This window comes from Suricata suricatta, chromosome 7, assembly GCF_006229205.1.
Source record: "Suricata suricatta isolate VVHF042 chromosome 7, meerkat_22Aug2017_6uvM2_HiC, whole genome shotgun sequence".
Lineage (NCBI taxonomy): Eukaryota > Metazoa > Chordata > Mammalia > Carnivora > Herpestidae > Suricata > Suricata suricatta.
The window spans coordinates 47,813,552-47,828,295 of record NC_043706.1 but is presented as its reverse complement, the minus strand read 5'-3'; the positions used below and the strand labels follow the sequence as shown (position 1 = coordinate 47,828,295).

At 40.8% G+C, this 14,744-nt stretch overlaps 1 protein-coding gene across 1 annotated transcript in view; it reads left to right on the top strand.

Annotated features, from left to right (window-relative positions):
• The window catches only part of PKHD1 (PKHD1 ciliary IPT domain containing fibrocystin/polyductin), a 466,767-nt gene that overhangs the window by 200,062 nt on the left and 251,961 nt on the right, over positions 1–14,744 (top strand). Inside the window, exons 41-44 of the mRNA XM_029945445.1 lie at positions 519–575; positions 1,029–1,159; positions 12,710–12,822; positions 14,058–14,163. Of these exons, the coding sequence (XP_029801305.1) occupies positions 519–575; positions 1,029–1,159; positions 12,710–12,822; positions 14,058–14,163 (407 nt within the window). The remainder of the gene's footprint in view (positions 1–518; positions 576–1,028; positions 1,160–12,709; positions 12,823–14,057; positions 14,164–14,744) is intronic.

The window sequence follows — 14,744 nt, the reverse complement described above, 5'->3', positions numbered from 1 at the left end:
GAGGGTGTCATGCTGAGTGAAGTAAGCCAGGCAGAGAAGGACAGAAACCATATGTTTGCACTCATAGGTCTAGCAGGAAAACAAGAGAGACCTAATGGAGAACCAGGGGGAACGGAGGAGGGAGAGAGAGTTGGGGAGAGAGAGGGATGCAGAACTTGAGAGACTGTTGAAAGCTGAGAATGAACTGAGGGTTGGGGGGAGGGGGGAGGGGGGAAGACAGGTGGTGGTGATGGTGGAGGGCACTTGAGGGGAAGAGCACTGGGTGTTGTATGGAAAACAATTTGACAATAAAATATTATGGAAAAAAATAAAATAAAATAAACTTCTGATTCACTATGACACTCTAGAACTTAAAAGCCCATATAATCTGTTTCTTTTTGTCTGGTTCATAGAGTAAAAACACAAAAACAAATTTAAAATACAGTGCACCCAAAAGAAGAACTAGTGTTGCCATATCTCTCCGTTTCCTCAGGAGCATGAAATGTGCTGAATGAAGTAACATGACCTTTTGTTCTCAGGTCCAGACATGGACACAAGATATATCTCTTGGAAGGCTACTCCTGAAAGAAAAATTGGTAAGTATGGAAATTGCTTTTAAATCCATTGCATCTCATTTAAATTGTCATATGTTTGATGGGCCTGATGGCAAAATTTGTGGAACATACTGAATGTTTTCTTAATATATATATTTAGGGGTGCCTGGGTTGCTCAGTTAAGCATCTGACTTCTGCTCAGGTCATGATCTCTCAGTTCATGGGTTCGAGTCCCACGTTGGACTCTGTGCTGACAGTTCAGAGCTTGGAGCCTGTTTCAGATTCTGTGTCTCCCTCTCTCTCTGCCCCTCCCCTGCTCATGCTCTGTCTACCTCTGTCTCAAAAATAAATAAACATTAAAAATTAAAAAAAATATATTTATGTGTGCATTATGTAAACTGTAATGTGTATTCATAAAAGCAAGACCATCGAGTTATGTAAGTTTTCATTATATTTGTGACTTCCCTGGGTTTGATTTATCTTTTCTTAAATTAGGTTGGCCAGAACAGGGAAATATAATAAGAAACAATGTGATCATCAGTGTTTCTGGCACCGAGGGACTCTCCAGTCCTGAAATGTTGACACCATCTGGCATCTATATCCGCAATCCCACCAACGTTGTAGAGGTAAAATCTTTAGTTCTCCCAGGAAGGGCAGAGCCGAGAGGCCATAAAATTCACTCCAAAAGTTATTGGGAGTGGCAGCGGCAGTCGGATGGTATAAAATGTTTACTTGTTGGGCACTGGTATCAAGAAACAACTTTATAATTTTTATGTTAAACAGGTGCTTTAGAATAAATGTAATCATTTCCCTCTGAATTCCTGTGAACATTCTTTGAAGCAATATCTGCAGGGTAGCAAAACAAAGTAAATATTGGTTATTTTCTGGTCATTTCAATTAATGCAAACTACAGTATCTTCCTAAGCTCTTTGCCGTGGTTGCTGATTTTTGTCTCAATTCCAATAATAATTACTTATTAAGTCTTCATTATCTTACTATATTAATGTCATATTGTTGCCCTTTTTGAATATTTATTTTGAGAGAGAGCGTGAAGGAGCATGAGCAGGAGAGGGGCAGAAAGAGAGAGAGAGAGAGAGAGAGACAGTGAGAGAGAAAGAGAGAGAGGATCCAAGGCAGTCTCTGTGCTGTCAGCACAGAGCCCGACATGAAGCTCAATCACACGAACAGTGAGATCACAGTGAGATCATGACCTGAGCAACATCAAGAGTCAGACGCTTAACAGACTGAGCCACCCTGGGGCCCCATATGTTTTCGCCCTTTAAAAGTATTCATAACGAAGGGTCAGCAATGTCATGAGGTATATGAAATCATGTGAGATTCCAAGACAAAGAACACTCTGATGACCTGTTTTATGCTATTGTTTTGTACAACTACTGTTACTTTTTCTTGGCAAATTTCTCCCCAAACACTTTAAGAAATTAATTTTTTAGAGTACAGTTTAACCACAGATCTGTGAAAGAAGAATTACATCAGAGTAGGGGAAAGGCCATTTAGTTTTCCCTTTCTTAAACTTTTCAAAAGTTTATTTATTTATTTTGAGAGAGAGAGAGTGAGTGAGAGAGCGAGCGCGCATGTGAGTGAGAGAGTGAGCAAGTGTAGGGCAAGGGCAGAGAGAGAGGGAGACAGAGGATCCCAAGCAGGCTTCTTGCTGCCAGGGCAGAGTCTGACTCAGGGCTCAAACTCATGAACTGTGAGATCATGACCTGAGTCAAAATCGAGAGTTGGCTGTTTAACCGGCTGAGCCCCCAGGTGCCCCTAGATTCTCCTTTTAATAATTCTTCCTATGGATCCTCCCCTGAAGGGTTAGGGGCCTCCGTCTTCTAGGATGAACATTTGTTGTGTCATGACAATTATGCCAGATTTCTGGAGAACCCAGAGAATGAATCAATCTCGATCCTTCTCTCCATCTCTCTCCCTCCCTCCCTCCCTCTCTCCCTGATCATCTGTTTTTAATTACTTTCAGCTGAATAACCCCCAGTAAAAGTCATGGTTATCTCCTCAACCTTCCTCCAGACTCTTAATTACGTTTATTACAAGCACAGCACTTACACACCATTTTAGGTGCCTAATAGGGGCAGCCAATATGCCGCTAAGGAAAGGAGGCAGAACTGCTTCAACTGAAAGAAACCAAACTCTAGACCTAGAACAACAAGAGCAGCGTTTAACTTGTTGGTGATCATGGGGCTTGTTGTGCAGTTACACCTGCAGCTTTGAGGCCTAAAGAGCTCTGTTTTTGTACACTGTCTCAGACAGCATAGCTTTACTGCATCGAAATACCCAGGGGAGCGTTGTCCAGTTTGTCTTCCTGCATGGGACTGGAGTGTGACTAAGTCCTGCATTAAAGTCAGGAGTGCTTTCCATCTACCTTTGCTTCACTGAGTGGCACACGGTACCTTGGGCAAGTGTCCTGGCCACTTGTCTGCTGGAATCATTGTATTGGTGTTGGGTGCAGAGTACCAGAGGGCCATCTAAAAAGCTGATGCATCACCTGAGCTTTGGCAGACCTGTGAACAGTACCCAGTCAGCAATGAGAAAATGGACTCCCAAGCAAGTTGTTTGTTTCCCAGTAGATGCTTGCTATTTCTATTCATTTACTTCAATCTACTTTACAAGAATTTAAAAAATACAATGTATATGTTTTGAGAATGAGGTTTTAGTTTAAGCTGGTAGCTCAGGTTCTTAAGACGTATTCCTTAGGTGCATTCCTGGAACTTTCATCTTTGATAACCTTAAAATTCTGCAGTTCTCTTTTCATTAGCTTATCAACTTTTAGACCCCAATTGTCTGAAACATACTAGTTGCTCAGTAAAAAACTAATTGGATGTAATGAATGAATGTAAGTATAACTCCATACTCAAAGAGTGAAGAGAGGAAAGAGACAAGTAAATAATAGGTTCCAAGATACCACAATCATTTTGATGACTGAAAACTAAGATGTTTAATCTGGGGCAGCATTTAAATCCTGTGGGACTTATCTCTCAGGGCTAAATTTGGCACAGCACCCTCCAGTTTTGTTTTGTTTGTTTGTTTTGCTGTGTGCTAACTGGTGTTCTGCTCTGCTGTCTCTTTTTTTTTTTTTTTTTTTTTTTGTCTAGAGGACATTACCTCTAAGGATATAGATGATAACTGGGTGCATGTGGCAAAAGTTAAAAATTATGAACTCCTCTTGACCCTTAAGGTCAATGGAGGCCATTTCTGTCACTGAGCAAGCACTAAGTTCATGTTTATTAAGTGTATCCTATGTGGATGGTACACAGAGAATTTTGAAAAAATATATTTTAGAAAAAGTCTGACAACGGAATGATAAAGAAGCTAAAATAATAATTGTGTGTGTGTGTGTGTGTGTGTGTGTGTGTGTGTGTGTGTGAGATGCATGGAACAGGAAGAGATGTGGTAGAAAAACCTGCTCTCTTCTAGTGTGGTTCTGGTATTCAGGAGAGAGACATTTGTGTCCTCTGAAGAGCTGTTTAATAGGTAGTAGCTTCTGTGTCCTGCTATGTGAGTAGTTAAGGGCCTGACTACCCCTAAAGGGAAGGTAGTCAAGTCTTGTGTGTGTTTAGTTTTTGTTTTCTTTTCTTCTGCTTTGTTTTTAAGTTTTCTTGCAGTTTGTCAAAAATATGTATTTTTTAAAAGTTTATTTATTGTGAGAGAGAGAGAGAGTGAGCATGTATGTGCAACTGAGGGAGGGGCAGAGATCGAGGAAGAGAGAGAGAATCCCAAGCAGGCTCTGTGCTGACAGACTGATGCAGGGTCCAAACTCATGAAGAATGAGGTCATGATGACCTAAGCCAAAATCAAAAGCCGATATTTAACCAACCAAGTCACCTAGGTGCTCCTGGTGAAATATTTTTTTAAAGTAGTTGTATTTGTGTGATTTATTGGGATTTTTTAAAGCTCTTAACTCTGAAATGATTTAGGTTTGGAAGAAGTTGCAAAAACACAACCGTGAGTTCCTGTGGGCCCTTCCCAGTTTCCCTCAGTGATGCCATAGTCATAACCATTGCCATATCTCTCAGTAATATCATAACCATAGCTGTCACCAGATCAACTATCACTATAGCAATATCCAAACCAGGAAGTTGACATTGGGACAAAGTATTAACTAAAGTAAAGCCCTTATTTGGACTTGAAGAAGGTGACTTAATCGGAGTGGCTGGAAAACCAATTCTGATAGCCTAAACTCTTCCTCTCATGTACAGGAGTCTGACCTTGAAATCTCTGGCCTGGCGGGCAGGCAGGGAAGAAACATTTGGTCCTTAAATGTCTGCAGTGATTTATGGATACATATCATTCCCAGTTTTCCCTGACCCAGAGCCTAGGACCAAATGCTCCGCCACAGTACATGGAATTCACCTTGGCTTCTAGTCAGCCAACTCGACAGTTCACTCATCTGCAGCCCTGCATGGGACAAGGGCATTTCAAGTGTGCTATTTCTTTTTAGCTTCCATAGCCAAGGTGCTCTGCCTGCCTCCCTGCCCAGGCTGCCACTAAGCCGACCCTGGGACAATCTCTCTGCGAAGCAAAACTGAGCTTTGTGTCTTCTTGCTAGTGATAGGATATCCAAGCATGCTATTTCTGCTTGAGTCCCTGCGGCACTTGTGGTATTCCTCTGAATGCTTCTTACATAGGCCTTTGCCATGCTTTTCAAAAACAGATTGGTGGTGGTCCTTCCATGCTTCACCTGTGGCCTTTAGAGTATTCCAGTTCTGGGGTACCTTCCCTTGACCCTCTAGCATCTGAGTCTGTGACTCTGTTTATGGGGATTTCTTGCTATCTGTCCAGAGGCTCCATTGCTCCATCTTTTCAGTAGACATAACCTGTGTCAACCTCAGGCTGGAAAGTCTTTGCTCTCAAATAGCAAGGGACCGTTCACCTCCAGAGCTCTCGAGTGTCCCATGTTTATGTGGGCACTGGAAATTTCCCATGACCAGACTCCTGTTTAGGATAGTCCGTGGAAAAACCCTGAGACAAGCCCTTTGGACACATCCATTTAATTTGAGGGGAATTTGTTCTGGTTTGTGAATCAATTTTGTAAGGAATTCTGTGTTTAAAGGCCAATTTCAGTTCTCTAGCTCTCCCCACTCAATAGCTAATGTATATTTAAGAGCTGCCTGAAGGGTTAACTCACTTTTTTTTTTCCTAGTGATTATAGATGCACACCTCAAGGAGCTGGCTTACTTGGGCAGTTAATTTCTCTCTGGAATTTCTCTTGCTTGAATGTCCATAATACATTGACTTCCGCAAAGAATTGATTTCCACACAAAATTCCCTGCTTGCCTTAAACCCTTCCCCACAAGCCGCCGGCTGCCTGCATAAATGTGTGGTTTTTCCTCATGAATCATTTGTAGCATACCCAATTGGAATGGAGACTAAAAAGGGCTGGGAAGTAATGTGATCTGACTGTTCAAGGGCTTCTTTTATGAGAAAAGTGAGGCTTACCAGCTAACAGAAGACCAAAGTTACAATATTCTGCCCAACTAAAAATGCACTTGGAAAGCATTTATATTTATATATGTTCACCCAGATGTTCCATAAATGCTAATGATAGTAGGGCAGGTGATTCTACAAATCTATTCGTTTGCTCAAAATACGTACTCTCTGAGCACCTGTCTGGCAAAGGTGATAAATATGGATGTAATCCTTGGGATATATTCTTGAAATATTTGAATCTTTTCCCTCCTAGGAGAGTCTTGGTAATGAATGAGCATTTCATTGGTAATGAAATAGAGGTGTATGTCCAAGTGAGATGTCCCTTTCTCATTGTTTATATACTTGCAGAAAAGGTGGGGATTTAAGAAGTTCCCATTCCCTAATTCTTAGTGCTTATGTACTCATGGGCTTCCCCATGGCTCACACATGTGCTAGAGACATCACCCACCGTACAGGCTGTGTGGAAGGTGGAACTTCACATGGACTTCTCTGAGGAGGGTGCCAGTTGTGTAATCATAACAGAATCAGTAGCCATGTTACTTCCTTGTGTTTTTGTGAGGGCTGAAGAGGTATATTGGGCACTTGTATTTGCCAGCCCAGCCACAGTGGTTCTTTCTGAGGCTGAGAATCATAAGTGCACATCCTGTTTTCTAGCATGAGGAAGGAATTGATATAGCTGGATTTGATGCTAATAAGTGTTCTTTTTTGAAATGCCTAATGCCAGATTTGAATGTTTTAAAAATACAAATGTTGGTCTTTCCATCAAAATTTGGAGATGGTCTACTGGATAGTGAGTTATTTCAGTAACACCTAGCACCAGTCAAGATCAGGTTTCTCAGTCATGGTAGTATTAGTATTTTGGGTGCTATAATTCTTTTTTTCTAAAGTTTATTTATTTTGAGAGAGAGTGAGTGAGCAGGAAAGGGACAGAGAGAGAGGTTGAGAGAGAATCCCAAGGAGGCTCCATATTGTCAGCACAGAGCCTGATGCAGAGCTTGATCCTATGAAATCTAGTTGGAAGCTTAACTGACTGAGCCACCCAGGCACCCCTTGGGCACTATTCTTTGTTGCAAGAGTCTGTGCTCTATACAGCGGCATTCCTGGTCCACTGCTCTGGACTATGCCACCCCAAGATGATTGAAGTCTTAGGGCAGGCTCAGGTTTCCTGAAGTCATGTTGCGATCTTGAATAGTAATTCAACTTCATATTCCATGATGGCCAAAAGTCACTTGTGCTGAGTTCCATGTGGTAGGTGAGACATGTGATTAGAGTTTTAAATGGCCTCAGGAAATTGGAGAAATGCTCAGAGTCCTAAATAATGAAGTACAGGAGAAAAGGGGCCACTACTCCGCAAAGAAAGAAAACATTCTGTAACTGAGTGAAAAATGAGGAACGGCTGGCTAATTACAAATACCCAGGATGAGAGAGCCTTTGGGCACACAGTGAATAACAAGCTAAAGTTAAGGAAACAGCACTGTGGTTGTGTCAGCATGTGCTGGCTCCTCGCTCAGGTCCTCGCTGCTGCCTATTGGCCAGGCTTCCAGTCTCCGTTAACTCTGGTCTCACTTATGCTTCCCCAGAGGCAGAAGAAGAGCTCCAGGCCCTAGATCACTGGGGGATTGGCCCTTCTTCTCACATGAGGCAGAAGTTGAGTCTTGCTGGTTTTAGGATAACTTGTTTGAGTTTTTATTCCATATTAACTTTACGTGTGTGTGTGTGTGTGTGTGTGTGTGTGTGTGTGTGTGTGTGTGTTCCTAGTGGAACATGTGGCACATCCAGAGAGGACAAGGCTTTTGAAAGTCCCTTTCTGTAGGGAATACTGCTATCTAATGACTGCCAGTGGGCTCTGGGTTCAGAGAGCTACCTTTAATATTACCTAAACTCCTTTCATTTAGGAAGTAGAGTCACTAAAGTATTAGTCTATAATGACTGAACCTATGTGCTAAAATGAGTTTACTCAACCAAAGGATAGAGAGCAGCTACAAGTAAAAGATATCCTTGGAGTCTCTACTGTTGGTCCTTCTTTACTCAGAATGGAGTAAAACTCCTTGCGCCATATGAAAGGCTGTGACAGAGACTTTTGCCCTTGAGCAGGCCAGAACTTCCTCATTCAGTTCCAACCCTGTGCTTGTGTCCTGTCCTAACATCCATATTCATTACTGCATGCATTAGTGTTCAGTAGACATTGATGACAATCTCAATCTTTTTTTTAAGAAAAATTATTTATTGTCAAGTTAGCTAACTTACAGTGTCTATAGTGGGAGAAGATGTTTACAAATGATTTATAAGATAAGGGGTTAGAATCAAAAATCTATGAAGAACTTACCAAACTCAACACCCCAAACCCAAATAATCCAGTAAGGAAATGGCAGAAGACACGAATGGACACTTTTTCAAAGAAGACATCCAGATGGCTAACAGACACATGAAAAGATGCTCAACATCATTTATCATCAGGGAAATACAAATCAAAACCACACTGAGATATTACCTCACATCTGTCAGAGTGGCTAAAATTAACAACTCAGGCACCAACAGATGTTGGTGAGGATACGGAGGAAAGGGGAACCCTCTGCATTGTTTGTGGGAATGCAAACTGGGGTAGTCACTCTAGAAAACAGCATGGAGGTTCCTCAAAAAATTAAAATAGAATTACCCTACAACCCTGAAATAACACTACTAGGAATCTATCCAAAGGATGCAGGAGTGCTGATTTTTAGGAGCACATGTACCCCAAAGTTTATAGCAGTGCTGTCAATAGCCAGATTATGGAAAGAGCCCAAATGTCTATTTACTGATGAATGAATAAAGAAGATGTCTCTCTCTCTCTCTCTCTCTCTCTCTCTCTCTCTCTCTCTCTCTCTCTCTCTCTCTCACACACACACACACACACACACACACACACACACACACACACAATGGAATACTATTCGACAATGAAAAAGAACTAAATCTTGCCATATACAACAAGGTGGATGGAACTGGAGTGTATTATGCTAAGTGAAATAAGTCAGTCACAAAAAGACCGTTATGATATGTTTTCCCTTATATGTGGAACTCGAGAAACTCAACAGAAGACCAGAGGGGAAGGGAAGAAAAAATAAGTTACAAACAGAGAGGGAGGCAAACCATAAGAGACAGAGAACAAATTGAGGGTTGATGGACTTTGCGGGTTGAGGGGATGAGTGATGTGCATTGAGGAGAGCACAAGGTGAGATGAGCACTAGGGATTATATGTAAGTGATGAATCATGGGAATATACTCCTGGAATGTCAATGTTTGTTGTTCAAAAACCTTTTGTCAGTAGCCAGTCCTCATTAACTTCATGTCTATGCCTTTCTAATGCTCAGTCTCTTAATGCTGGAGTTTCAGACCCCTCATCTTCCTTGAAGATACTCTTCAAAATGTTTTTTTCCTTCCAGCTAGTGGGAATTACCTCACATCCTCACGCATATGTCTCTGTGCCCTCTGACCTGAGCATGCCATTTTTCCATTTGATGGGAGTGGAAGGGGTTTTATATGGTCTGGAATTTTGGTGTGAACAGAACAACTCTTTAGTTAAATCTGAACTGAAAAAGGCTGTCCAACTTTGAGGAAACCTGTATTCATGTAGCAATAGTAAACAGTACTCCAGTCTTGCCCATCAGGTTTTACCTGGTGTCTGAGGGTTAACTTACTCTTTTCTGATGATCACAGATAAATATTTCAAGGAGCTAGTTTATTTGGAAAGTTAATTTCTCTCTAGAATTTCTCACACTCAAATGTCCATGATACATTGACTTCTGCAAAGAATGTTGCTCAGTATATTTTAGCCACTATTGGAAAGTGTTCTGCCTTTGACCTGGTGACATGATTTTGCATTGCATCCTACTATTACCATTTCTTCACTTGTGCCCTGCTGTTTGGCATCCTGATTCTGGGTATTGCCTTCATTTCTCTAGCCTATAATCTCTGACACTTCTAGGTTTGGACATGAATTGAGTTGGCTCTGAGTTATTAGCTCTGTGACTTTGAGGAAGTTACTCAACATCTCCAAGATGCAATTTCTTTGTGAAATTTCAATAATAATACATAATTCAGAATTTTTCTGAAGGTAAAGGAGACTAAAATCTGGTACCTGGGTAGTAGCATCTTCTTTAGAAATCTTTACCATGAGTATTATTATCACATTTGGTTCTAAATTAAAAAAGGATAATTATTTCTAAGGAAAAGAAAAATTCAATACAAATATAACTTGCACTGAGTTAGATAATCTTTTTGTGGGTATCTGGTAACAGATTCCAACCCTTATTGTCTAGGTCTCTATCCTCCTCCAGTTTTCTACCAGGGCTTCCGCGTACCTTGGGCTCCCAAGGCAGCTCATGGCAAAATCATCAGGAAGTGAATTCTTTGCAGTGTCTCTCTTCTCTTTGAACATCTCCTGGAGCCCTGATGACTGAAGAGTACACTGTTAGTATCTCAGTCACCTCCAGAGAAGTAGTTCTCAAAATAGGCTCAAAAGATCACCTATATTGGAACCATCTCTGGTGCTCAAAAGTGCAGAATACTGTCTTCCCACCCTTCACCATAACCATCAGCTCTTGCTAAGTCAGAATATCTAGTGGTGGGGCCTAGGGTTCTGTATTTCGTACACCTCAGCTTAGGGTTTCCAGACAAAATACAGTATACATGGCTAAATTTAAATCTTAGAAATATAACTAATAAATTTTTAGTAAAGTATATCTCATACAATATTTGAGATACACTAATTAAAAACAGTGTTTTTAGTCTGAAATATAAATCTCACTGGGCTTCTGTCTTTTTCATTTGCTAAAAGTTACTCTATCTTGCATGCACACTGAAGTTTAAGAACTGTTTAACAAGACATTCATAGGACAGGACAGTCTCACCGAACCCTGTATAGAGTAACTGTGGCACTGACATATTGTTTTTTAGAATGACATTTAATGCCTTATTGGGTCACACAGCATCACAATCCCCTTTGCTTTACATTATCCCTTCTATGACCTGATGCCAGTGTTCAAGTTGAACTGTCCTAGGCCCATAACACGTGCTCCCAGGAAATGAGTTGCTCACAGAGGGACACTCCAGCTTTCTTATTGTGATACCAGCCAGGCCATGTCAAACCCACTAGTGATCAGGGATGAACCATGTGGAATCCACTGGAACTTCCTTTGTCCCTGTAGGCCTGAGGCAGGCTGAGGAGCCTATTTCTTGACTTTGTTTCTCTAGGTAGAAATGAGCATTTTGGCCTCAGACCTGCCTCTCAAACTGAGAGAGAAAGGGTGCACACAATTGCATAGGAAGTATTTCAGCAGTTTGGTCCATTGGCCCTTCTTCCCTCTTCCTGAAACATAGAACAGCCAACATACCATTTACTTCACTGCCTGACATTAGGGGTTGCAAATTCAGATACCCATAAGGGCTGGGCTAGTATCATAAATGAAGCAGAAAGGGCAGGGTCTAAGACAAAATAACCATAATCCAAGAAGGCAGGTTTCTTAGCTCCAGCTGGTTCATGGCTACCCCACAGGAATTTGGGCTCAATATTGTTCAAAAACTGAAAGTCCGAATTTTTATATCAAGTCTCCTGATTTTAAAATGTTGGAAACAAGGGTGCCTGGGTGGCTTAGTCAGTTGAGCCTCTGACTCTTGATTTTGGCTCAGGTCATGATCCCAGATCAAGTTCCATGTCAGGCTCTAAGCTAAGCATGGAACTTGCTGAAGACTCACTCTCTCTCTCTCTCTCTCTCTCTCTCTCTCTCTCTCTCTCTCTCCCTCTTTCCCCCTCTCTCCCCCTCTCTCCCCGTCTTGGTCTCTCTTCCTCTGCCCCCTCCCTTGCTTCCATGCTTGCTTGAATGCATGTTTTCTTCTGTCTCTAAAAAAAGAATAAAATAAAATGTTGGAAATAAAGTAACCATTTTTGTGAACATTGGGTAGGCCAACGAAGAGTCCTCAGGTACAATAATAAACTTTTTATGGAGTTAGTTTTCTTCTCCCTTTTAAATTATATTACACTGTGATGATTATATTGCAGGTACCTTATCAAGTTTGTAAAGATAATCCATTGTGTTCAGTTTGATCAGAATTATAGCCCAAAACTCATATGGTCTAATGGAGAATTTAAGTTTTATATGAACTTATAAAATACATCAAATTATTTAGGAAATCCTACAAAGAAATATTAAGGTGATTAAAATAATCTAAACAGAAGAGTACATTGAGGAGATTCAAGATATATTTGAACTCAGATACCATGTCTCAGAACTAAGGCATAGCTAGAACTTCAGCCCATAGCCAAATTTTTGATTAGCTTAAAGGATTGGAAAGGACACTTTGTGTAGACTTGGCTTTAAGGTATGCCTTTGCCCCTATATACTGTTGTGTACACCAAAGAGGAGGGCTTGGATTGATGACAAAGTAATTTCTCACTATGGAAACTTGCAAGAACACTTTAACATGATATAGCACATATTAACGTGGGCAAATTCGAGTCTAGCTGAGCTACATGGAGGAAGAAAAATGAGAATATTTCTGATCCCTGGGGTGAGGCAGGGTGGGGGAAAGATGGCGGTCTGTGAAGAGATAGTGAATCCATGAAAGTGTCCGTATATTTCATAAGAAGGTAAATAAAAAGGCAGAATACACACATAGAAGAATCTTTCTTTCTGGCAACTTCATTGTATTTGGAATAACCATTATTTAACTATCCTTAATTTCTATAGGGAAACAGGGTGTATATTGCTGGTTTGGGCTACTTTTTTCATCTTGTGACCAGCCAGACATCACAAGCTCCACTTCTCTCCTTTAGTGAGAATATTGCACATTCTTGTACAAGGTAACCTTGGGGAAATTCATCTATAATTTGGGTGTAAGACTAATGATTGAACTTTTTTCATACAACCTTCCCAGAGAGGGTGTAATCTGGGACATCCATGTGAGATATGATGATGCGCCTGTGAAAGCATTTGGGATCATAAAAGTTTGGTGTTGAAGGGAAAGAAAGTGACAGAGAAGTCACTTGAGAGTGCAGCAAGAAAGAGTGCATTTTTTGTACCCAGAGAAGAATTCATAGAGCAATTAAAGTGCCAAAAGATTAGGAACAGCCAAAAAGCAGGAGTATCTGGTATCAGGAGCAGAGTGGGGTAAGGAGCCTTTGGGAAGAGGCTCTTTACCTGTGATGTGTTCTCTGTAAGGTGGAAGGGGACTTGTTCAATGTCCTGGGTACATTGAAGTAAGATCATCTGCCAGGAGCTGGGAAATATGGTGGAAACATGGGGAAAAAGCAGACTTCAGAGTCAGGCCCTAATTCAAATTTTGACTTTACTTCTAGAACACTGGTTTTGTTGTTGTTGTTCTTTAAGAGTCAGGCCCATCATTTGTAAAATTTTACTTCTACACCAAAAGTTTGATGTGGTATTTAGAGATGACTCATGTAATGTACATAAGAGAACACCCAGAATATGGTATGAACTCAAGAATTGATACCTATAAAGAATTATGATAATAATAGTATAGGAATACTGCTATGATGGACAGTGACAGAAGAGTGGAATTAGAATTAAGAACAATTGCCATGCCATGCTGAAGTGCCATCTGAAGCTAGGATTAGCACATATGCCATGAATTTATCATGAAGATTATGAAGTTTTACAAAAGAGCTATCAGAAGTCCTGTAGTGTGAGAAAAGAAGGTAACCAGAATACTGTGAAGCTAGAACATTTCAAGAAGAACAAAAGTTGGAGGGAGAAGGGTGTTGGTGTTCACTTTCTAGCATGTTCTGATAGACAAGGCACAGGTATCCAGACTCCTAGGGAGGGGTAAGCCTAGAAAGAGGCTGGCAGAACAGACTAGGATGATGGTAGTCTGCACCTCCTGAGATTCAAGAGCAGGTCATGGAGGGCAACAGAGAGGAAAGGCTGAGGGATGGACAAAGCTAGATGGGACAAAGGGGTCAAGGGCCTCGTCTCCACTCTCATTATTCATTACCTTCATTTTATTTTCTAATGTGAAAAAGTGGGGCATTTGAAACATAGAAAGTGGCTGATTTTCATTCTTTGTTTTGCTTTTGAGGTGTGGTCTCCTTATATATCCTCAGTTTCAGCCACCTTGGGATATTGACAAGGGCCCCACACTGTTCCAGAACTTCACAGTGTGGGGAAGCGGAGGTGGTGCCCAGGTAAGCTGTGTTAGTTTTTTATTAAATTGTCATTTGTTTTCTCATGATTATGTATTATATATCTCTATTTAAATGAGGATAGTATGGGAGCCACTGCAACATTACCATAGTTTTATGGGGCAAACAGCATCATAGATGTGTGGAAAAGTTATCAAAGGAATGAATTCCTACTCACTAAACCAGGGTCAAGTCATTTCCTCTATGGTGACTTTTTAGCAACACTAATAGAGAACAATAGAATCATAGAGATTTACAAGCAGGAGAGATCATAGAGGTCATCCATTTTCCCCCTCCAATGAATATTTAGAGATAAAAAATTAAGGGTCAGAAAGTAAAAGGATTTCCCAAAGGTCACAGGCAGGTACAGAATTCAGACCCAAAATGTTGTGCCTTAATGTTGTACCTTAATATCCTGAAAAATGCACGCTTCATTTTTTAAAAAAATGCTGTTAATCCCTGCAATACAAAAATTCCAGCTTAAGGTACCATTCTTACCTTTATCAATGAGCCATATTTTCTTCTAATTTCCTCAAAAGGGAAAAAGTTTGTGTTCAATCACTCACTTTTCATTACCATAGTGA